The following is a 23,475-nucleotide window of genomic DNA, read 5'->3' as shown; positions in this document are numbered from 1 at the left end:
TTCACCATGTCCTAAACCGTTGGGGAGAACATGACATCCCACGTTTACCCACGACTCGGTGGTTGGAGACCCATGAAGGTCCGTCATCACCCTAAAATGGGGGGCATGAAGAATACTCAGAAAACGTGGGATGATTGCCTATAAAAGGCCAAGAAACTGATGAAGAATGGGACGAAAAAATTAAGAGAGAAGGGAAAATTCTGTCAAACTGAAACCAGAATTTATTCTATACAGATCTTTGATACACATTGTGTTGAGAATATTATAGTTAGTTTACTCAACTTAAATCACATTGTTTTCCCGTAAACACCTTATACTAACTTAAGCATCAGATGGTTTACGCCGACAAAACCACCGACGTCTCTGACTTGTTTCTATGAATGTAGGCTTAGAAAGAAGAGAAAGAGTGATTTGGGTCCCAGGAGCTCGGGCAATCGCTAAAGCAGGAAGAGTGCAACCTCTTCTCTGTTGTCAACACAAGCGTTGGTGGAACGATCTGGTCGGGCTAAGGGCGACCAGATTTCAGCATCAACATTTTGGCGCCATCTGTAGGGAGCTGGATAAAAAGATACCACCAAGTGACTAATTATCAGAGGAGCAGCAGGCGATCGGTTATGGATGTGACAAGGAAGGACGCCCTGGGGGGGGTGACAATGAAACCGACGAGACGATAACTCTCCGAGAGATAGCAAACGAGGCTAAAGAGAGAATGATGCAAGAACGAATGGAGCGAATGGAGACTCTCATAGCTATATTGCATGAGCTGAGAGATGAGCGGAGAAGGGAGTATGAGACCACCGCAATGAGAGATGAAGCCATCGCAGAGCCCAGCCATCGGAGGCGTAGAACTAAGGAGATTCCTCCGTTGGCAGAGCAACCTTATGGGGTGCATCCCCATAGAAGTGTAGTTCGGATCCCAGGAGAGCGTGCAGATGAGGGGAGAGACCAATCTCGCTCTGGGCGTGCTCCAAGAATTGATAGTCGAGGAACAAATATTGAGGAAAGTGAGCTCAGACAGCGGCTGCATAATACTGAGCAGGAGCTAGATCAAGTAGCCGCACGCGATCCTAACCGCGATTTAGAATTGGAAGGTGAGGTACGACGGTTGGCGCAGGTGATGGATGAGATTCAGGGCAAGAGAAAGCCACCGAGCTGGAGGATAATGCTGGATGAAGAGTCTCCGCTATCAGCTGAGATCATGGGTACTATGATCCCGAGAGATTTCTGCTTTTCCGACCTCAAACATTCCGGGAGAAGCGACCCGCTGGTGCATATTGAGCATTTCAATGACATGACGGGTGTGCAGGGGTTAACACTAGCTCAGAGGTGTAGGGTGTTCCCATTGACACTAGAGGAACGAGCCCAAGAGTGGTACTGTAAGTTGCCACGTGGAAGTATAAGGGGCTATGAGCAAATATGCCAAGAGTTGGCCTAGCAGTTCCGCGAAACGGTAGCCCCAGAGGACGACATGATGGAATTGATGGGGATGAAGCAAGAGGAGCACGAATCCCTTCGCGATTTTGTGAAGAGATATCATCGGGCCGTGCTTGATCTGGGAGCTTTCAATCACCCACAAGCACTGAAAGGATTAAAAAAAAGGTGTGAGGATAGGCCGATTGTGGTACAACCTGAGAAATCCCATCATTCAGAGTTATTCGGCGGGATATAAGCAGACGATGAAAGATATAGAAATTGAAGAAGAGAAAACGGCGAGTATAAAGAGTGAACAACTGGAGGAGCTGAGGCGAAAGGAGAGGAGAACACTGAGTGGGAACGAGTCTGGAAAGCGAGCTGGGGAATCATCAGTAATGGGGGGAACATCAGCTCGGTCCCGCCTTTACCCCATAACTCAAAGACCACAACAGTTCCAACACAGCCGAGCTCAGCATCAGCACTCCCTATTCCCTGAGTGGCAGCGTGAATTCTAACAGATGGCTGCCCATCCTTATCACAACACTCCCAAGGCGTTGAATGCAGTTGACCTTAGGGCGGGCCGACCAAACCAACCTCCCCCAATGCCAACCCAAGATGATTTTCATGACAGCCGAGCAGTCCAACTGATTGATCAGAGCTTGGCGTATAAGCAGTACACCCCGTTGAAAGTTTCTATGGAAGAATTGTATGAAAGAATTGAAGGACGAGGCCTGCTGTACCCCCTGCTCCTGTAACCAAACCAGCTCACAAATGGGATAAAGGCAAATTCTGCAAGTTCCACGACACTCATGGCCATACTATTGGCTAGTGCCGTGATTTAAAAAACTAGGTGAAGGATCTGGTAAGAAACCGATACCTGGATGAGTATGTGGATGGGGCATTTCCTGTCATAGAATCACAATATTCCCTGGGGAATAGAGTTGAGAGGAGTCTGGAGCGTGAGCAGCCAACCATCCGGATGATAGCAGGAGGGCCGACATTAGCTGGAGATTCGAACAGGGCCAGGAAGAATTATGGACGATATGCCCTGACCAGTAAAGACGTGCTTTTCAATTTGCCGGCTGCCAAGAGGGCGAGGGTAAGACAAGTTCCCATTATGTGGACAGATGATGACGAAGAGGGTGTCTTATACCCCCATGAGGACGCACTGGTAATTAAGGCGACCGCGGCGGGTAAAGAGTTTCAGCGAATATTGGTAGACACATGCAGCTCGGTCGATATACTTTTTAAGTCGACTTTGGATGAGATGGGAATTGTAGAATTAAAGTTAGAACAAACAAATACATCCCTAAAGGGATTTGGTAGAGGATGGTTGACCCCCATGGGAATCATCGAGTTGTCGACTACCGTGGGATCAAAGCCGCTCGAAAAAACAGTAATGTTGGATTCTGTAGTGGTGGAAGAGAAAAGCCCTTACCATACGATACTAGGGCGACCTTTCATTAGGGTAAGCCAATGTGTTACATCCACGCATTATCTGGCGTTGCAATACAGAGTGAACGGGGTTGTGGGTATGGTGAGAGGTGACCAGAGAATAGCGAGGAGTTGTTATGCTACAGCCGCCAAGGAAACATTACAAGTTACCATGCTGGATAACCGAGGAGATTCCAAGAAGGGTCACCAGGAACCAGCTGAGAAACTAAAGGAGGTTTTGATGAGCAAGGATGACCCGAGCATAGTAGTAAGGATCGAGTCAGGATTGGGAGAAACTACAAGGGGTGAGTTGATAAGATGCCTACAGTTTCATACAGACATATTTGCCTGGTCGCATGAAGACATGCCAGGAATTGATCCCGAGGTGGCCTGTCATAAATTAGCTATCAGAAAGAGGACTAGGTCGGTAAGATAAAAAAGGAAATGCTATAACCAAGAAAGATACGAGGCCATAAATGTTGAGGTGGAGAAGTTGTTGCGAGTAGGATTTATAAGGAAGGCTAAGTATCTAGAATGGATCTCCAACGTGGTGTTGGTAAAGAAGGCAAATGGGAAATGGAGAATGTGTGTGGATTTCACAGACCTCAACAAGGCATGCCCAAAGGATGGTTTTCCCATACCCAAAATAGATCAGTTAGATGACTCAACGGCGGGCCACAACCTGCTCAATTTTATGGACGCTTTTTCTGGATACAACCAGATACCCATGGACAAACATGATGAGGAAAGCTCCACGTTTATAACTAACATGGGTTTATTTTGCTACAGGGTGATGCCTTTTGGCTTGAAAAATGCAGGAGCAACGTATCAGAGGTTGGTGAATAGGATTTTCAAGCCGTTGATTGGACACACCATAGAAGTATACGTGGATGATATGATCACGAAGTCTACGAACTCAGCAGATCATGTACGGCATTTGGAAGAAACCTTTGACCTGCTGAGGAAATACCAAATGAAGTTGAATTCGGAGAAGTGTGTGTTTGGAGTTAGCTCGGGTAAATTCTTAGGATTTCTGGTGAGCCACCGTGGGATAAAGGCCATCCCAGAAAAAATACGGGCAGTGATAGAAATGAAGTCCCCCCGAACAGTTAAGGAGGTGCAGAGTCTTACAGGGAAGTTAGTGGCATTCAACCGGTTCATTTCACAAGCCACGGATAAATATCACCCTTTCTTTCAGATTATGAGGAAATGAAGGAAAATTAAGTGGACAGCAGAATGTGAGGAGGCATTTAGGCAGCTGAATGAGTATCTTGCTAGTGCCCCATTGTTATCAACTCCGAGAGAGGGTGACGAGTTGTATTTGTACTTTGCTGTCTCCAAGTGGACTACCAGCTTGGTGTTAGTCAGAGAAGATGAGGGAAAACAACACCCAGTGTACTACACTAGTAAGGCCCTGGTGGACGCAGAAAGCAGATATCCCATGATGGAGAAATGGGCGCTCGCTTTAGTAACGGTAGCACATAAGCTCAGACCATACTTCCAAGCACACCCAATAGTTGTGATGACTGACCAACCTCTTTGGCAAACGCTCCTAAAACCATATGCATCTTATCGGTTTTAGGAGCGATCAAAGCCCAAGCCTTGGCTGATTTTGTGGTGGACTGTACGGAGCCAGGGGAAAGGGTTCACGAGGAGCAACTGGTTGAATCAGAAAAACCAGAGGGGGTGTGGTTGATAATGGTTGATGGGTCACGCAGTGAACAAGGGTCCAGAGCAGGAGTGGTAATACGAAGCCCAGAAGAGGTCGAGGTGTCCTACGCAGTGAAGTTCGAATTTCAGCTCACGAATAATCTGGCAGAATATGAAGTCTTCATCACTGGGCTCGAGTTGGCACATGCACTACGAGCGAAAAGGGTAGAGATTCAAGCAGATTCCCAACTGGTCTGTAATAAGTTCAATGAGCAATTCCAAGCTGGGGAAGAGAAAATGAAGCTTTATTTGAAGAAGGCAAAGCAGATGATTGGGCTCTTCCAAGAGGTAGAAATAAAGTAGATATCCAAGACAAAGAATTACCGAGAAGATATGTTGGCTATAATGGCAGCAATTGCAGATCCGAAGTTGCCCAAGTCAGTCCCATTAGAAGTGAGGACCTCACCAAGTATAGGGAGGAAATAGAAGTAATGAGGGTAGACACTGAAAGGTCCTGGATTGACCCAATCCTCTCGTACATTCGCAATGGTATTTTACCAGAGGACAGGAAGCAAGCAAGGAAATTAAAATGTCGAGCGACAAGGTATACGATGCTTGATGGGATGTTCTACCGTCGAGGTTTCACCTTGCCCCTGTTGAGGTGCTTAGACGTCGAGAAAGCTGATTATGTGTTAAGAGAAATACATGAGGGAATTTGCGGCAATCATTCGGGGGTAAGGACTTTAGCGTTCAAAGCGCTATGACAGGGATATTTTGGCCGACTATGTACTAGGATGTGAAAGAGATGACCATAAGTTGTAAAGTCTGCCAAAGTTTCTCAGTTGTCCTTGCTCAGCCCCCAGAGAAGTTAACTGCTATGGCATCCCCTTAGCCTTTTGCCCAGTGAGGGATTGACCTGATCGGTCCATTACCCAAAGGACGAGGAGATACAATACATGCAATTGTAACTATAGATTATTTCACAAAATGGATGGAAGTGGAAGCCCTCAGTCAAATCACGGAGAAGAAGACAACTGGTTTTGTTTAGAAGAACATCATTTACAGATACGGAATTCCCAATGCCATCATAACGGACAATGGGAGGTAATTTGACAACCACAATTTCAGAGAGTTTTGCCAAAACTTGGGCATAGATTTGAAGTTTTGTACCCCAGCACATCCCCAGGCAAACGGGCAGGTAGAGGCAGCCAACAAAGTTATAAACAAACTCCTTAAAACCAGGCTGGAAGAGAAGAAGAGAGCTTGGGTCGACGAATTACCAAGAGTGTTATGGGCATACCGGATAACCCACAAAACCGCCACGGGACAAACCTCGTTTGCCTTAACTTTCGGTCATGAGGCAGTAATCCCAGTAAAAATTGGGGTGGGAACGCATCGGACAAAATATTTCAACGAGGAACAGAATGACGAGCAAATATGTATGAGCCTAGACCTGTTAGAGGAAAAAAGAGAATGGGTCTCGCAGAAAGTAGCCTAATGCCAACAAAAAATCATGCGATACTACAACAAGAATGTACGTATGAGGCAATTCTAAGTAAGAGATTGGTGTTGAGTGTTAGAAAGTTTATATTTATAAAGGAGAAAATCATCATTTTACATTTCAAGTCTTACTAACACTCTTACTTTTATGTATTTAAACCTCTTGTGATTTAATTATGTGTGTTTTATTTTAATTAAGTATTTTATGTATTTTAGGGGCATCATAGTCATTTCACAATGAACAAGAGATCAGACAACAAAACGGACATCACTTTTGAACTCATGATAGTCGAAAACCTTAGAAGGAGCATAAAAAAAATGTCATTGTTCACATGTATAGTACTATTCATATGTACGATATTGTCCATGTTACTGTTCACAATACTGTTCACATATACAGAATGATGACGTGGTATTGACCGATGATGTGCCATTGACTGATGAGGTGTCACAATTCTATTGGATAAAATTCTTATGCACTATTGATCAGTGACGTGGCAGCAATGTCAGTGGACCAAAAATCGTGCGTACGATACATGCATATACATAAGATTATTTTCAACCAAACCGCGTCACTGTTCAAACCACATCACTATTCAAACCGCGTGGTCAAACCGTGTTACTATTCAAACCGTGTTACTATTCAAACCGTGTGGTCAAACCGCGTACTGTTGATTGATGACGTGGCGCAATCTTGAGAGTCCAAAATATTTTTAATCCGATGGCCATGATTTACTTAGTGTATCTATAAAAAGGGGGCTCTTCCCCCCTAATTTGGCATCTCTGAATTCATTTTTTAGCTTCATTTTCTGTAATTCCTTTTTCATCTTATATTTTCTACGTATTTTAATAAATTCTTATTTTGCCTCTAGTTCAATTATGAGTAGCTAATTTTCTTTCAAGTTTGGGTTGAAGGTGAAGTCTCAACATGTGCCATGGGCTTTATTTGATAAATTTAATTTCTCGTCCCCTCTAATTATTGTGGATGTTTTGACTTGTTGTCGACAAATAATAATAATCTTGTCTATATACCGCTCTGGTTTCACCGGCTCCCTAGTACAAGGTTATTATTATTTGACACGATAAACCCTTAGCACCATATTGATTAAAGTGTGGTTCATGAGGTGTGGATTCCCCCCTCATGATTTAATTGGCACTAATAAAGAATATTTAGCCCATAGTGCATGTTGATGTGGATCCAGATACCCAAGCGCTTCAATTATAATAGTTTCCACTTTAATTTAATTCTGTCATATCAATTTAAATTTTAGGATATTCCAAATCATCTTTACCATAAATCCAACCACCCATTTAGAAAAATTAATTCTACATACAATTAAAATCAACCTCCTCGTGGGATCGACACTCGTCACCATTGATTTATTCTACAATAAATTCGTGCGCTTGTGAGTTCAATAAAATTTGCACAACAATTAGGTACTTAGAAAGGTAAATCGGAACACAAGAGATCCTAACCAGGGCGTTCTTGGCCCGAAACTGGGAAGGCCTGTACAGGGTAGTGCGAACAACTGGCCCAAGAGCTTATAAACTGGCCTACCCAGATGGACGAGAAGTAAAGAGGTCATGGAATGCTGAGCACTTGAAGAAATATTTTACAGTAAGCAAAGTGCTTTATTAAGTTTCATTCCGCTAAGTTATTCATGCTAAATTTATTATGGAATTGTGGCACGCGCATGTATTTCACCTCTTGTAATCCACAAAAAATTCAATAGAGATGAATTCAGCTCAGAACTCTCTTTTTAGAAAAATTTTACTAAGGCAAACATGTGCCTATTCTTGCTCGGTCGTCTAAAGGACCAGCAGGCAAAGTCTACGAAATTTTACTAAGGCAAACATGTGTCTATTCCTGCTCGGTCGTTTAAAGGACCAGCAGGCAAAGTTTACGAAAGTTTACTAAGCCAAATATGTTCATATTCCTGCTCGGTCGTATAAGGACCAGCAGGCAAGTTTTACAAAATTCACTAAGGCAACTATGTGCGTATTCCTACTCGGTTGCCTAAGGACGGGCAGGTAAAATAAATAATTTTACTAAGGCAAAGGGTTTGCCTCTTCTTACCCAGCTTCTTAAAGATTAGCAAGCACAATTCTCAATATAATTTACAGAAACAACCAAAACTAAAGCAAGAAAGCAGTTGGAAAGCATAAAAAGCTTATAAATGCCCAAATGTTGACAAATAAACAGAAATTCAGAATTTACATAGAAAGCAAATTTATGGGTTCTGAGGCTCAGCAGTCTCATTAGAAGGAGGATCTACAATCTCAGAGATGGAAGGACCAGCAACTTCTAGAGGAGCAGGTGTTGACCCCTAACCTGCTCCCAAATAGGGATGGCAATGGGGAGGGGAGGGGAGGGGACCAATCTCCCCGTGCCCATCCCCGATATTTTGTGTATGTCCCCGTCCCCTCCCCGTCCCCGTCAGAATTACTTGAAAGAATCCCCATCCCTTCCCCGAATAATAACAGGGGATCCCCGAAGGTCCCCGATCCCCGAATAACTAATACATTTTTTTTATTTTGAGTTAATCATATTAAAATAAAAAATTCAAATAAAAGTAAAGTTCGAAATATATCTTACATTAATATCTATTACAAAAGTCACATACATTAAATTAGTAAGTAACGCAATATGCAAGGGATACAAACTTCTTTTACAAACTATCATGAACAAATTAATAGTCTAATACAAAATTGTTACAAATAAAATCGAATTTAGATTCAAAATTAACTTTTTCAATGGTGGCGTGGGCACTTTATAAATGTGGACTATTCCCTTTACAACATAATAGTTAAATCGAAGCAAATCAAAAGCAAATATTAGATTAGATTATATTAGATATTAAAATTGTGATTCACTGTGGGCAATTATAACATCTAAAAATTTTAAAATATTTAAAGAATATTAAAATTAAAAAAAACGTTTGGCTAATAGAATCTACTCGGTCTTTTTAATGTCCTAAATAAAATTTAGGATTTTAATTAGTTAATTAGGCCTAAAAGTTTAATAATATAAATATTTTGATATTTTTTATTTTTACCAATATTTATAATTTTATAATTTAAATTTTATTATTTATTTACTAGTAATTTTAAAAAATTAAAATAAAATTAAAAATTAAAATGGGGAAATGGGTAGGGGATGGGGATTTCACCTCATCCCCGTCCCCTCCCCGAATAAGAAATTGGGTAAAAAAATTTCCCTGTCCCCTCCCCGAATAAGAAATTGGGTATGAAATTATCCTCATACCCTCCCCGAATGGGAAAAATCCCCAAGGGTACCCGTCCCCGTGGGGATTTTTGCCATCCCTACTCCCAAAGCTTGATCCCCTGCTTTCTTCTCTTGCTCCCCACCTGAAGGAGCCTTGACCTGATCCTAGTCACCCTGGTCCTTATCCCTCTAGCCCTGCTCGGCCATATACTTCTACACACTCGTCTCCAGCTTGCTTATGTTTAGTTCCAGGTACTCCTCTTTAAGCACGAACATGATGCATTTATAGCAAAAGGCGAGCCCGGAATCATACTCCGCATCGAGTCAGTCGTCCACCTCAGCAGATTTGCCCTTCAGCTCGGTTATCTGCTCGTTCAAGGACTTGACTTACTCCTCGTAGGCCGTCCTCAAAGTGTCTCGCTCGCTTTGTGTAGCCTCGAGGTTAGACTTCAAGTCACCAAACTCGCTCTCGAGCTTAGAGGACTTAGACTTAGCAATATCAACCTTCTCCTCCAGGTCCATAACTTGCCTATGTAGATTGAGTATCTTTTCTTTTGACCGATCAGCGGATTCAGCCTTCTTCTTCAGGTCCTAATTCTCTGCTTGAAGCTTCCTCTTATGGCGCACAAACCTGTTCTTGTAGCAGGAAACTAGAGTGGCAAGCTTAAAAGAAATCCTCTAGACAGAGCTAGCTAGTTAGCTCGCTAAGGTTCATGCTCTCAATGTCCTTGACCATTTTGGGCCCCACGGATTTGGAGTAATCCTTCTGGTGCAGGGTTAAATAGTCACCCTAGTCCCGAGGCGGAAGAGGCAGGGGTCGATCTCTAGACCGAGTGCTAACCTCAGGACTCTTATCGTGAAGTTTCTCTCTGTCATTCTTTCGAAGAGGAGGAGGGTGCAAAGCAGGAGCTGGAGTTTTGGAATGAGCAGTATAGCTTTTCTTCTGAGCAGAGGGGGCATCGCTAGATTTGCCTAATGCCCGACCACGTTTTCATGACATGGCGCTGAGAATCTTGTTATCCATCCCAACTGCGACGTCAACCAGGCGCAATCTGACGAGATTGGTCGGCGATAAAAGATCCTAACAAGTGAAGGCATTGACCAGAGAGGTTTCAACGTTGAGCAGGGGGTCATCGTCAAGTTTATTGACCATACCCCATAAATCTGAAAGCATAAACAAGGTTAAAGAAACAAATAAGTGACAACCAAAGACGTGAAGTGTAAAGAAAAATAAACAACCTTGGGTGACAAAACGCGTGGTACGGTGAATATCACTACCAAGCAAATAGATCGCCAGACACCAATTTTCCCCAGCAAAGAAGAATTCGTCCTTCCAATTTTTACATGAGGGGGGATGTCGGTAATGGATTTCCTTTTTGCAGAGTTCGACATGAAATAATACCAACCCGCTTCTTTTAGACTGCTCCTCAACTGATATAAGTGATTTATCTCTATAAGGGAGGGCTCCCCGAGCTTACACCTCTCCCACAATACAAAAAGGACTGAGAGAACCCTCCACCTGTTCGGGTGCAGCTGACCAGGAACCAGGTGCATACTACCCAATATCCTGGCGAAGTAGGGCTGAAGGGGTAACCGAGCTCCTAGCTTGAAGCTCTCCAGATGCAGAGTTACATAGCCCTTAGAAGGCCGACTAGGAACATCACCCTTCCCATGGATGGAGAGGATGACGTCCCCAGGGATGTTGTAAAGGGTTCTCAGATTGAGTAGGTCGGTGTGGGTAGTGGCGCATTTGAGGTCGTCAATGGGATAAAAATCGACCTCCATCCTATGGCCGAGATTTCTTTTTATAGAAGGTCAGTTCGGCCTGGAGTTACTCTCCTCATCACCATCTTTTCCCTCAGGGATTTCAGCTCCCCCAGAACCACAATTTTCACCGGAACCCGATGTTTGACCACCGCGATTCCCACTGGGTTCACATTCAGAAGGAGGCAAAACAGTTTCTGGTCAGGGGTTACTAAGGGGTAACCATATAGGAAGAAGGGCCTACGTTGGTGGAAGGATTTTGGGGATCAAGGGGTTCAAACAGATTAGGGTAAGAATCAATTTCTTCATCACTTTCAACTGCTATTAATTTTCCTTTTCGTCTTGACATTATGAAGTCTTAAGAGGGAAAATACAGCAAACCTAAATATACTTGTACGAAAGAACAGGACAAAACTCAAGCAATAACAACCAAAGAGAAAGTTAAGGGCGGTACCTGAGATAAAACGGCACTAGAGATGCTGCTGTGGCGGCGGGAGAATCAAGCAAAAGAAAATCCCCAACATAGAAAATATGTCTGATTCCGGAAAGGGAAGTTGGTTAATTGCAGAATGACGGCAAATAAGTTGCAATAAAGTTTCAGATTGGGATTTTAATACAGGAGAAAGAATGGAGGCGTTTGGGTAACACAAATGTCAGTTCAATCGCCGCGTATAAAGGATAGATAAGTCGCCATTTCAAATTTCAAATACAGAGGGTGAAAAGTGCCACATCATCGGCAATTAAGGCGACATGACGGATGTCAGCCCGGCTGCGTAATGGACACGCTCACGAATGCTCATACCTAAGGCAAAAACCCTTTAGATAGATAAACATCACCTCAAGTCCGTCATCATAAGCATCACCCCAAGTCCGTCATCATAAACATCACCTCAGGAGGATGCTACCCAGAGGCGACCAGAGTCAACTCTTAGTTTCTAGTTTCAACTCATTTCACTCGTGAGACCAGAAACTGGGGGACTTGTGTTGAGTAATGAAAAGTACCAACTCAACTATCTCCTCACCCCTCACCCCTCACCCTGGGGCAAATCTCCCCAGCTGAATGGCACGAGCAGAGTCCTGGTAATACATCCTGTACGGGGCATATGTCAACTATAAACGAGTACCGACTAGAGGTACATACCGACCAGATACTGATCACCCGAATAAAAAGAACCCGATCTCACGAACTCACGACAGTTTCGCCATGCCCCAAACTGTTAAGGAGAACATGGCATCCCACGTTTACCCACGATTCGGTGGTTGAAGACCCATGAAGGTCCGTCATCACCCTAAAATTGGGGGCATGAAGAATACTCAAAAAACGTGGGATGAGTGCCTATAAAATGCCAAGAAACCGATGAAGAAGGGGACGAAAAAATTAAGAGAGAAGGGAAAACTCTGTCAAACTGAAACCAGAATTTATTCTATACAGATCTTTGATACACATTGTGTTGAGAATATTATAGTTAGCTTGGGCAATCGCTAAAGCAGGGAGAATGCAACCTCTTCTTCGTTGTCAACACAAGCGTTGGTAGAACGATCTAGTCGGGCTAAGGGCAACCAGATTTCAGCATCAACATATTTAGCATGAAATTCACGTTTATTGAGGATATTTTTTAAAAGATAGATGAATTCTCATGTTTCGAAAGGGTTTTATTGTGATTGAGAATAAGAGGTCTTTTCTTCTTTTGTGGATTTTGTTTCGCTTCAAAGCTAATTTGGAAATATTTTCATTCTGATGATTGGTAATAAACAGAAAAATGTCAAAGATGCAATCCATCATACAATTGCCAAAATCATTTATTGTTTAATTTTGAAAGACAATAATATTTTTAAAATTTAAAAATTAGTGTCGTACCCCTTCACATTACTCATTTACAAAACTAGAGACCATTTCAGACGCCAAATTAATCACTTATAATTTATATTAAAAAATATTTTGTTATTTGATTTTTCTAAATATGAAATCTCTAGTAGTTAAAATTTAAACTGCTATTTTTACTTTATTTTATAACTACTCAAAGTGATGACTGATGAATAGTAACCAAATTATTTTCATAAAATTGACATGATGGATACTAAAAATATTGATGGTTTTCTAAGCAAATTGGATCAAAAGAAATGATAAGAAAGGTCATCATCATACTCAATTTTCTTTTTTTAAAAAAAAATTGAATAGAACAATCATATTTAGAAATAAAAATTTAACAGATTCACCCGGCTTGATTTACTTGGTTAATTAAAAAATAGTTAATTGATACAATAATCCCAGTAGAATATACTGCATGTCATGGGTGAGGCTATATATACTCTAAAGTCTACTTTGGACATTCTAAATCTAATTTGAAAAAATTATTAAATGAATAACCTTGTACCATATTATTGTTAAAGATTTCTCTAAGTTACATTTGTTGTAGCTTACTACTAGACCTTTTAGTACAAAAATGAGTAACAAAATAGTTGGATCAAGTGGACTAGATGATGAATTTTACTCGGCTATATGTTACATTAAATGTAACTTAAAGAGACATTATTTTTAAACCCACCTATTAAATAAAAAGAGAGAAGCATAAACATACAAAGAGACAATTTTATCCTCATCCTCCTGGCCAACATAATTTTCTACAAACTATTGAAACTCAAAATTAAGTTTTACTATTTTAGCAACCCATCAATAAATCTACTTTGGTGGGTATTTTTATTCTTGAAAAATGATTGGACATTAGTAAAGTTGATGAGGAATTTGTGAGTTTGAAGGTGTTTGTGATGAGATTACTCACACAAGCAATACATAGAAAAATCAACGCAGTGGAATAACTCTTAAAACTTATTAAAGATTTAATCGTTTGCTTGAGATTACAATTCATTAATTACTCAAGCTATTTGCCCATAATTTTTTTTGAACCATTGCAGAAGTAAAGTAAGTTAAGAGAGGAAAAAAAGGGTGAGAAAAAAAGATAATGGGTCATTTTAGGGATATACAAATTGAAAATGGAAATTATGTTTAGAATTATGAATGGTACCAAGTGTTTGGGCATTAAAAGGGCACCAGCTGGGCGTATCCCCATTTCCTAACTGAGAACAAATCTCCTCGGCTGAACGGTATGAGCAGATTCCTAGTAGAATATTCCCCATGGTACACTTAACTACCGACCAGAGACATATTCTGATCAGAAACCCGTCATTCAAAAAGAGGGCACGATCTCACGAAAACACGACAGTTTCGCCACACCCCAAACCGTTGGGGAGAACACGACGCCCCGCATTTGCCCACGTTTGATTATTGAGACCTGTAAGGACCCTTGATGGCCCGAATATGGCGAGCGTGGGAAATGTCCTAGGGACACGGAGTGATCGCCTATAAAAGCTCATAAAGTAGATTGAGAAAGGGAGACACCAAAAAGGGAGGGGGAAAATTCTGCCAAATTGTCATCATCATTTAACTTTATAAAAAAGCCTCTAAGGCACTTTTCTTTGATTCAACTGTTACTAGTTTGCACTAGCCTAAATTACACATTTTTTTTCCGAAAACCCCGCATACTAACTTAAGCATCATAGGGTTTTTGCCGGAAAAACCACCAGCGCCCCTTATTTGTTTCTGTGAGCGTAGGTCATGAAGGAAGAGGGAGATTGATTTAGGTCTCTAGGGCTCGTGTAATTGGAAAAGCGTTGAGAGTGCAGTGTTCCAGTCATCATTAGTACAATCGTTATTGAGATAATCTGGTCGGGCAAAGCAAAGGACGAACAGATTTCAGCATCAACACCAAGATTAAAATTTCAATTTATAAATTTTAAATGTGATCGTAAAGAGTAGATGAGTGCTCAAAGAAATAATAAGAGAGCATATAATAATATAAGTATATAACCCCACCGTATTGTCTCAATGGACAATGTCACGTGACGATCACACCACAAAAGTTACATTCTAAAGAAACTCAAAAATAAAATAAAAAACAATGAGCACCGATCTTCACGTGAGCACCGATGCTTAACACGTGTAAGTCATTCTCTGTTCCAAGATCATGCGAGATGGGCCCCGCGTGATAGATCATCAAAGAGGACATCTACTTCTTCGAGTGATCTCTTAATTTCTCTTTTTATTGACTTCTTTGTCACTTTGCTTTAAAGAAAATCAAAAATAAAATAAATAAACGAAAAAGGGATAATAACATGTAGATCTCTAAGATTTTACATTTTATCAAATAACAATATAGTTTATCCATTTGTACCAAATAGTCAAATAGATTCCTAATTTTCATTGAAAAAGAATCAAAATATATATTCTTTAATATGTATTCTTTTACCTTTTCTATTCAATTACTAATATTTAGTTAGATAGGTTAATTTTCAATTTCTAGATTAGATTATTCATAAGGCAATTATTCATCGACCACTTGTTTTTTCGGACTTTTTTAAAACTACACATATCTTTTTTTTTGGCTAATTTCCACCTGAAGTTACAAAATGTATCATTTTTCCACTGTCGTCTAAACTCCGTGAGAGAAGCTAACATAATATTAACAAAATGACTATTTTACCCCCTTAATGTAAAATTACTATTCCACCCTAATTAAATGAAAAAAAAAATTAAATTACTTCAATTTTTCTTTACAATTTAGACATTAGATAATAAGTTCAACAAAATAATTTAGAATATTTTTACCTTTTTTTCCTCTTTCTACCGCGTTTAAATGACATTAATTTTTTCTATGCAGGTGAAATGACAAATTTACCCCTATGACATCAGCAAGGTTATAACAGAATATAAACAGAAGTGGAAAAGTGCAAGAAAATGTAACTTCTAGTGGAAATAAACCAAAAAAAAAGAAGATATATGTATTTTTGAAAAAACTAAAAAAAAAGGTGGTCGGTAGATAATTTCCCTTATTCATATTATACCATAGTGCGAATGTTGAATTACATTTTTTTTGCTAAGTTTTGATCCATAATTTTGACTATCTCCAAATATAATTTCGGAAAAATCTATTGTGGTCGGTATATGGGGCTTGAACATCGATCACCAAATCCCATGAGAATAAATCATGAGTCTATTAACCATTAGTACCAAATATTTCTTTTAAGTTGGGAGATATTAATTAAAAATAAAGAAATTTAAATGCTTTTCATTTTTCAAAGTAAGAGCATATAACTATTAAGTTTTTTTTTTACATAGTTTTTTTAATCATTTTTAGCCTGAAATATAAAAATGAGGCAGCGATTTCAATTAATTTGGGACCCATATCACGTTGGCTTCTCCATCTTTTTTAGGCATGGCATGCATGCTTACCAAAAATCCAAGGACTTTTAATTTCTTTTAATTGTTTAATGAACAATAATACAAATAAATAGTTTTGTTTAAGTTATGAATAAGAAGACCATTTGGTGGTCCTTCCACTTCGATGAATTCATAGCTTATAATGCAAGATCTAGCACAAGATTATATAAATGTATAAAATTTGTGGTCCAAAAATGGAAAAGAGGGAAAGAAAAAAGTTGAATACAAAGATTTATATATAATGATACAATAGAAAAAGGCATTTAAAAAAAAATTGTTGGACAACCCTACCTAAAGGAACCAATTTTAAATTCTAAAAGGCCTAATTTCATCTCTTTTTTAGATGATGAGTCTCTATATATTATTTTAAATAAAAAGAATTAATCTAGTCTCTTTTTTATGTATTAAAAATTCTCACAAATCACATGCATGTATATTAGTCAAAAAATTAGTTGTTATTATTTCATTTAGCGAGAACCTGAGAGATATATATATATATATGTATGTATGTATATGTGTGTATATTATATTTCTCTGGTGAGGACATCTTCTTTGTCTTGTTAAAGTGAACATGTTAGTAAAATATAAAAAATACAGATTTTCATATATTAAAAATTATGTATTTTATCTATTAGGATATTAAAATTAAATTATTTTTGTATTTTATTGATATCCTGAAAAAATGAAAATGCCTTTACTAAATAATTATATATATATATATATAATGACACGACGGGGCCTAGGCCCAAAAGAGAACTCAGAATCATCTCTCCTCGGCCACTATTAAAAGCGTCTCTCATTTCTCAGAAATTGATTTTTGACCTTAACGTAAAAATGGGCTTGAAAAGGACACCACACATATCTAGTTTCTAGGCTCCTATTTTTCTCTAACAAACATGGCCAAGATTAAAAATTATAGAACAAGATTTAACAATGATTAACATGCAATTGTAATGACGAGAAAGAGACATTACTAGCTATAGCCACTAAAAGAAATTTTGTACTTGAGAGAGTTGTTGATGCTTTTAAGAAGCCGCTTGTAATGGTTGATCTTACAAAATAGAATCATTATTAAGGACTTGTTTGTATCATTTAACACTTAATTTGATTTGTTTACAATTAGTAGATGTTTTAACCTTTTTTTATATATATATAACTTGATACTTAAAATAAGTGATTTTTAAAGTAGAAATTTAGATTTCGAAAAATATCTAAATGACTGAAAATAAATCTTATTAAGTGTTTGGTGCTAAAATAAAAATAAATAATTCTTAACAACTTTATTTCTCATCATGTCCATAAAGAGTTTTGAAGTTACAATACCCTAGTTTTAAAATTCGAATAGCCCTCTATAACCAAAAGAGTTTTTGTATCCATTTTACAATATTTGAAAATATGCAAGCAACAGATTTCTTGTAATTGCATAATCTGTTTTTTTGAAGAAAAAAAAAAAAACAATGCAACAGCCTCAAAGGCTCAAAGGTGCAAAGAGGAATAAGCACACAAACAAACCCCAATTATTATCTCTTCTTTACATGCTCTAAAAAGAATCAAATGTTTGGGCATCATTTTGGATCTTTGAGATCTACTAAAAACGCACCCCCTCAAGACATCAAATCCAAAATGCAGTCAATCTTGTCATGCTCAAAGCATTACATTCCAACAACACATGCTGTGTGGTTGAGCGACTGCAATTATAGGGCCTTATCCATCCAATATAAAAAGTAACAGCAGAAAAACTTAGTGAGATATACACACTAGAGCATATTCCACAGCGGCGCAATATCTTAGCCAAAGTCAAAAGAGAAAATGATTGTCTTGCAATATGAAAATGAAATTATGGCTATAATTTTAGAGTGCAGCCCAATCACGCTTACAACTTCTTAATGGGATAATGGAAACTTCTTAATTTCTTCAATGTTCATATTTTGAATATTCAATATACGACTAGTACACTACACGTAAAAACTACCCAATATTTTTATTGGGATGGTAAACGGTTAATCACTTTTTAAATTATTTTTTAATATTATCTAGGCTGCATTATAAAAGAATCAATCTACGCTCTCCACGGAATTCCAATAAGAATATAAGTAAATTAAAATATAATATTTCTATAAAAAGTTACAATGCTTATGATAATTTTTTTTCCCAATACCCAATTACCAATGATAAATTGATATCTCAATAGATAAATATAATAAACACCTTTGGATTATTGGCATTTAGCATGGGAAGTCCAATGAATTATAAAAATTAATTTATCTTAAAGAAATATATATATTTTTAATTACTTCAACATTGTTACTTGTTTGTATTGCCGATAATAGTAAAAGACTCATTTCACCCATAGGCTACTTTAAGGTCCAATAGACAAGTTCAATATTTCTCTCGCGTCGTGGAGATTCCATTTATAGAAGCAAACAATTAATTTCCTTTAAGATGTAAAGTTGATCAAAAATCCCAAAATACAATGTATTTTTGCAAATATTTCTTCAAAATTTTGAGTTTCATTAAGCAATAAAAATTGATCCGTAATATACTAGGACTCTAAATTTAGACATTTATTTTAGTTCAATCCAAAATGTCTATTGTGCTTTGTTCAGAAATCTACTCTCACTAAGGTACAAGAAAAAAAAAATTCTATCATTATTTAAAGAGAATGAAACTGTAAGTATCGTATTATCGACTCTTGAAGGCATGAAAAGCACTGACCTACAACCGCAGATGCACGGCAGTGATGAATTTTTTTTTTTTATTGTAATAGTTGTTTGAATTTGAGCATATATTTATTTATCTTCTTATCTAATGACAGTATCTGAGCTATCTTGATTCCTTTGCATTATCCCATGCCCCATTTTGGCACTATCCACAACACTAACATAATTGTTTGGCCCCTTCCAAATCGGTAAACGCCAAAAGGGAATCCTTCCTGCAAAGCACTTATCAGAAACAGAAAGCACCAACATGGCCAATTTATACTCAGAGACAGGCCATAATTTGATCATCTGTCTTCGTCACATGACGGATCAATTCTACCTGTACTTTAGCAAAATGTTTCTTGAAAATATAACATTCCAATTAAACAATCCATGTGTGTATATGATTACAAATCCTCAAGTGATACCTTGAACATCTCTATCTACAGAATCTTAGACCTTTTTCACTATACTTGAGTATTAAAAAAAAAAACAACAATGGCCACCAAAGAGTACGTCACTCAAGCATTTCAAGAATTTCAAGCAGTACCCTTTGCCGCCTCCATTGCTCTTGGTACTCTCTCTGTGTTTTTCTTCTTGTTCTTCATTAGAGGGTTCATCTCCAGGCAGAGGATGGAATTGGCTGTTAATCTTCCACCTGTTCCAGGTATGTATATATGGTTTCTTCTCTTCAGTTCTTTGTTCTTAATTGATTAATTTAAATGATCAATGGGTTGCTGTTGGGGGGTTGGTGCAGAGGTTCCAGGAAGGCTACCCCTTATAGGAAATTTGTTACAGTTGAAAGAGAAGAAACCACACATGACTTTCACAAGATGGGCAGAGGTGTATGGACCAATTTATTCTATCAAAACTGGAGCTTCCACTATGATTGTTCTCAATTCGGCTGATGTTGCTAAAGAGGTATGCATTCTGGTTCTATTCTTTTAACACTGCAAACTATACATTCAATTTTGTGACCAGGTGGAATTGTTAACGTAACATCACAAATAGCTAGCGAGTCAGTTTCTGAACTGAACTAGTTTATAAGGCATAAGACTCTCTTAACCAAGTAGGCGCGTTTTAAGTAAAAAAGCTCAGAACAAAACTGTGACGACTATGTGGTCAAAATGAATAATATCTACTTAATTGTCGGACCCGGGCTGTACAATTAATAGTGCATATCATGTTTAAGCTGTTGGATAATGTGTGGTAACTTTACTGCTCGGGTGTAAGTTTGAGTGAGCTGCATACTGAATCCCTTTAGTTAGGTCGTTAGGTTGACAATCAAGATGTCTCATTCACTAAAATGTCCAGTTTGCTTGTCATTAGTTAATTCATATATTCATGTGGCTTTAGTTAGTTACTAATACAGGGACACAGAGAAGAGAAATCAATCAATCAATGATTAAAATGTTTTAATTTATTGTTTGTTCTTCCAGGCCATGGTGACCAGATATCCATCCATTTCAACAAGGAAGCTATCAAATGCCCTGAAGATGCTCACCTCTAATAAATGTATGGTTGCAACAAGTGACTACGATGAATTTCACAAAATGGCTAAACGATGTTTACTCACAAATGTTTTGGGTGGAAATGCTCAGGTTAATCTGCTAATCCAACTTTCTCGTGCTTTCACCGTGTCCCTTTATATGTTGTATGGATATATTGTACTGCCGAAACTAATGATGTGTACTCTCTGTATGTGTGTTATTCAGAAGCGACATCGAATCCATAGAGACACAATGATGGAAAATATGTCAACCCAATTTCATGCTCACATCATGGACAATCCTCTACAACTAGTGAATTTCAGGAAAATATTTGAGTCTGAACTTTTTGCAGTGTCAATGAAACAGGTGAGCTAGCTGTGATCTTTTGTTGGAAATTCATCTCTTATCTTTGACTAAATACATAGATAATTAAAGCATTTTGCATTTTCAGGCTGTAGGAAAGGTTGTGGAATCAATTTATGTGAAGGAGCTTGGTTCCACATTGTCTAAAGATGAGGTATTTAAAATTTTAGTGCTTGACATAATGGAGGGAGCAATTGAGGTGGACTGGAGAGACTTCTTCCCTTATCTAAGATGGGTTCCTAATAAAGGCGTGGAAATGAAAATTCAGAGATTGTGTACCCGCAGGCAAGCAGTAATGGATGTCCTCATCAGCGAGGCCAAAAGCAGAATTGCTTCAGGACAAGAACTGAATTGTTATGTTGATCACTTGTTGTCAGAAGTAAAATCACTTACAGAGCAACAAATAAGCATGCTGCTCTGGGAGCCTATCATCGAGACATCAGATACTACTTTGGTCACAACAGAATGGGCCATGTATGAGCTGGCAAAGGATCCAATGCGACAGGTTAATTAATCAATCGCTAGTCTCTCCATGAATTTTGATCTTTGCTACCTGTTCAAATTTTTTTGCATATATTGATATTCCTTCTATATATATATATATATATACTACAGGACCGTCTATTTCAGAAGATTCAATCAGTTTGCCGGTCAAACAAGTTTACGGAGGAAAACATAGCACAGGTTCCTTACTTGGGAGCTGTTTTCCATGAAACTCTCAGAAAGTACAGTCCAGCTCCAATAGTTCCTTTGCGATTTGCACATGAAGATACCGAAATAGGTGGATACTTCATTCCTGCTGGAAGTGAGGTTGTTGTTTAGCTTAGTTTCCTTTGAAATCTTTGTGGTTCCGACTAATGGTATCTGCAATGTTAGATGTTAACTTTAATTTATGTTGCATACACAGATTGCAATAAACATATATGGATGCAACATGGACAAGAAACAATGGGAAAACCCGGATGAGTGGAAACCCGAGAGATTTCTTGATGGCCAATACGATCCTGCAGACTTGTACAAGACAATGGCTTTTGGAACAGGAAAGAGGGTGTGTGCAGGTTCTCTTCAGGCAAGTTTAATAGCTTGCACAGCAATAGGTAGGCTGGTGCAGGAATTCAAGTGGAATCTGAGAGAGGGTGAGGAAGAAAGTGTTGATACTGTTGGCCTCACTACTCACAAGCTACATCCTTTGCATGCAATCATAAGGCCTAGGCCTAGGAATTAAAAATAGTCAAGGCCCTGATATGATCATCACTTTTCCTCATCTCCTCCATTACTAACCAAAAACTGAAGACTCAAAGCCTCTTTTTCTCCATAATGTGTGACATCAGTGAGAGTTTGCTACATTGTTACTGTTCTAGTATAAGTATAACCTGAAGAGCAACAATAACAAGGCTTATATCCCGTATGATATCTGCAGTTCAATCATGCTGACTTCTTCTTAAATAGGGAATGGAAACTTTCCTTGGTTTTTATATTTTGAATATTCACTACGCGAACGACTACATATATAAATATGAAACCGCCCATTATTTAGATGGTAAATAATAACCACTTCCTTTTCATTCATGTTATCTAGGCTGCACTATAAAATGAAATATTCATATCTCAATGAATATAAAACACTACCTTCAAACATTGGCATTTTAGCATAATCTGACACAATTTAAGAATTTTAAAGTTTCCGTTCAAGCTTTAGCAAAAATTAATTAACCTTAAAGCCACGAACAGGCCTGTGATTATTACTGACAATAGTAAAGAGGCTTGTTGCACCCATGGGCCATGGCCCCTAAGGTCCAATAGACAAGGCCAAAATTTGTTTGTAAATATTTTCCATGTATAGAAGCAAACCATTAATTTCCTTCAGATGTAAGACACTAAGACTGATCAAAATATAATGTATTTTTGTAAATATTTATTAGAAATTTTGAATTCCATTAAGCAACAAACTCATGCTGGCCAATAATTTATTGGAAAGAAATTTCCACTTTTAAATAAAACGATTATTGCCATAAAATAGTAGCCTTTCATTTACAGTACTTGTCAATTTGTATGCATCCTATATTATTATTTTTACAGTTAATTAATTTGTTATTTCATCTACTATTCTTTTTCAAATTACTTCATATCTAATGCAAATAAAACAGGATTTAAGAGATTACGAAATTTTTAAAAATAATGATTGAGAGTTTAACTATTATTTTCATTTTAATTTCCATAAACAACAAATTTATTAAATTGTTAGATGGAATTTCACTACTAATATTTTAAGATCGACTTAAAAACAATTATTGCGGTTATTAATAAAAGCGTTGCCATATTGGTACAAATATACTCTATTACTTTTATTATTATTCTTATTATTATTTTTCATTTTCCCGATGAGTTTGGTGGGTTTATTATCATTACTCATTTATTCTGCACTTCTTTTTGGGTCTAAAGTGAGTCCCTGTTTTACCCATTTTAAGGGGATTGAAGTTTTCTTTATTTTCGGTTTCTGGATCTATTCTTAAGCCTTTTTGTTTCTTGCACGGTATTTTGACCCTTTTTATTGTAATTTTGTGTGGCATCATGAAATAAATATGGATGTAATTCTTATTCTAATTGAATTTAATATACTATTTTATTTTAAATAATAATAATGTTGCTATGAGCAAACAT

At 38.1% G+C, this 23,475-nt stretch overlaps 1 protein-coding gene across 2 annotated transcripts in view; it reads left to right on the top strand.

The window, feature by feature from the left end:
* The window catches only part of LOC102627235 (ent-kaurene oxidase, chloroplastic-like), a 74,674-nt gene extending 52,385 nt beyond the window's left edge, over positions 1–22,289 (top strand). The window contains exons 1-7 of one of the 2 annotated variants that reach the window (XM_006492500.4): positions 19,249–19,628; positions 19,719–19,882; positions 20,401–20,562; positions 20,677–20,817; positions 20,903–21,319; positions 21,430–21,624; positions 21,722–22,289. In XM_006492500.4, the coding sequence (XP_006492563.2) occupies positions 19,460–19,628; positions 19,719–19,882; positions 20,401–20,562; positions 20,677–20,817; positions 20,903–21,319; positions 21,430–21,624; positions 21,722–22,039 (1,566 nt within the window). In that variant the 5' untranslated portion in view covers positions 19,249–19,459 and the 3' untranslated portion in view covers positions 22,040–22,289. Of the gene's footprint in view, positions 1–19,248; positions 19,629–19,718; positions 19,883–20,400; positions 20,563–20,676; positions 20,818–20,902; positions 21,320–21,429; positions 21,625–21,721 lie in introns of those variants that run through there. The other variant, XM_052441860.1, reaches the window with a different exon arrangement.
* Positions 22,290–23,475: the final 1,186 nt, after the last annotated feature.

This window comes from Citrus sinensis, chromosome 5 (assembly GCF_022201045.2).
Source record: "Citrus sinensis cultivar Valencia sweet orange chromosome 5, DVS_A1.0, whole genome shotgun sequence".
NCBI lineage: Eukaryota > Viridiplantae > Streptophyta > Magnoliopsida > Sapindales > Rutaceae > Citrus > Citrus sinensis.
Note: the sequence above shows the minus strand (reverse complement) of the source record. Positions and strands in the feature narration are given on the sequence as shown.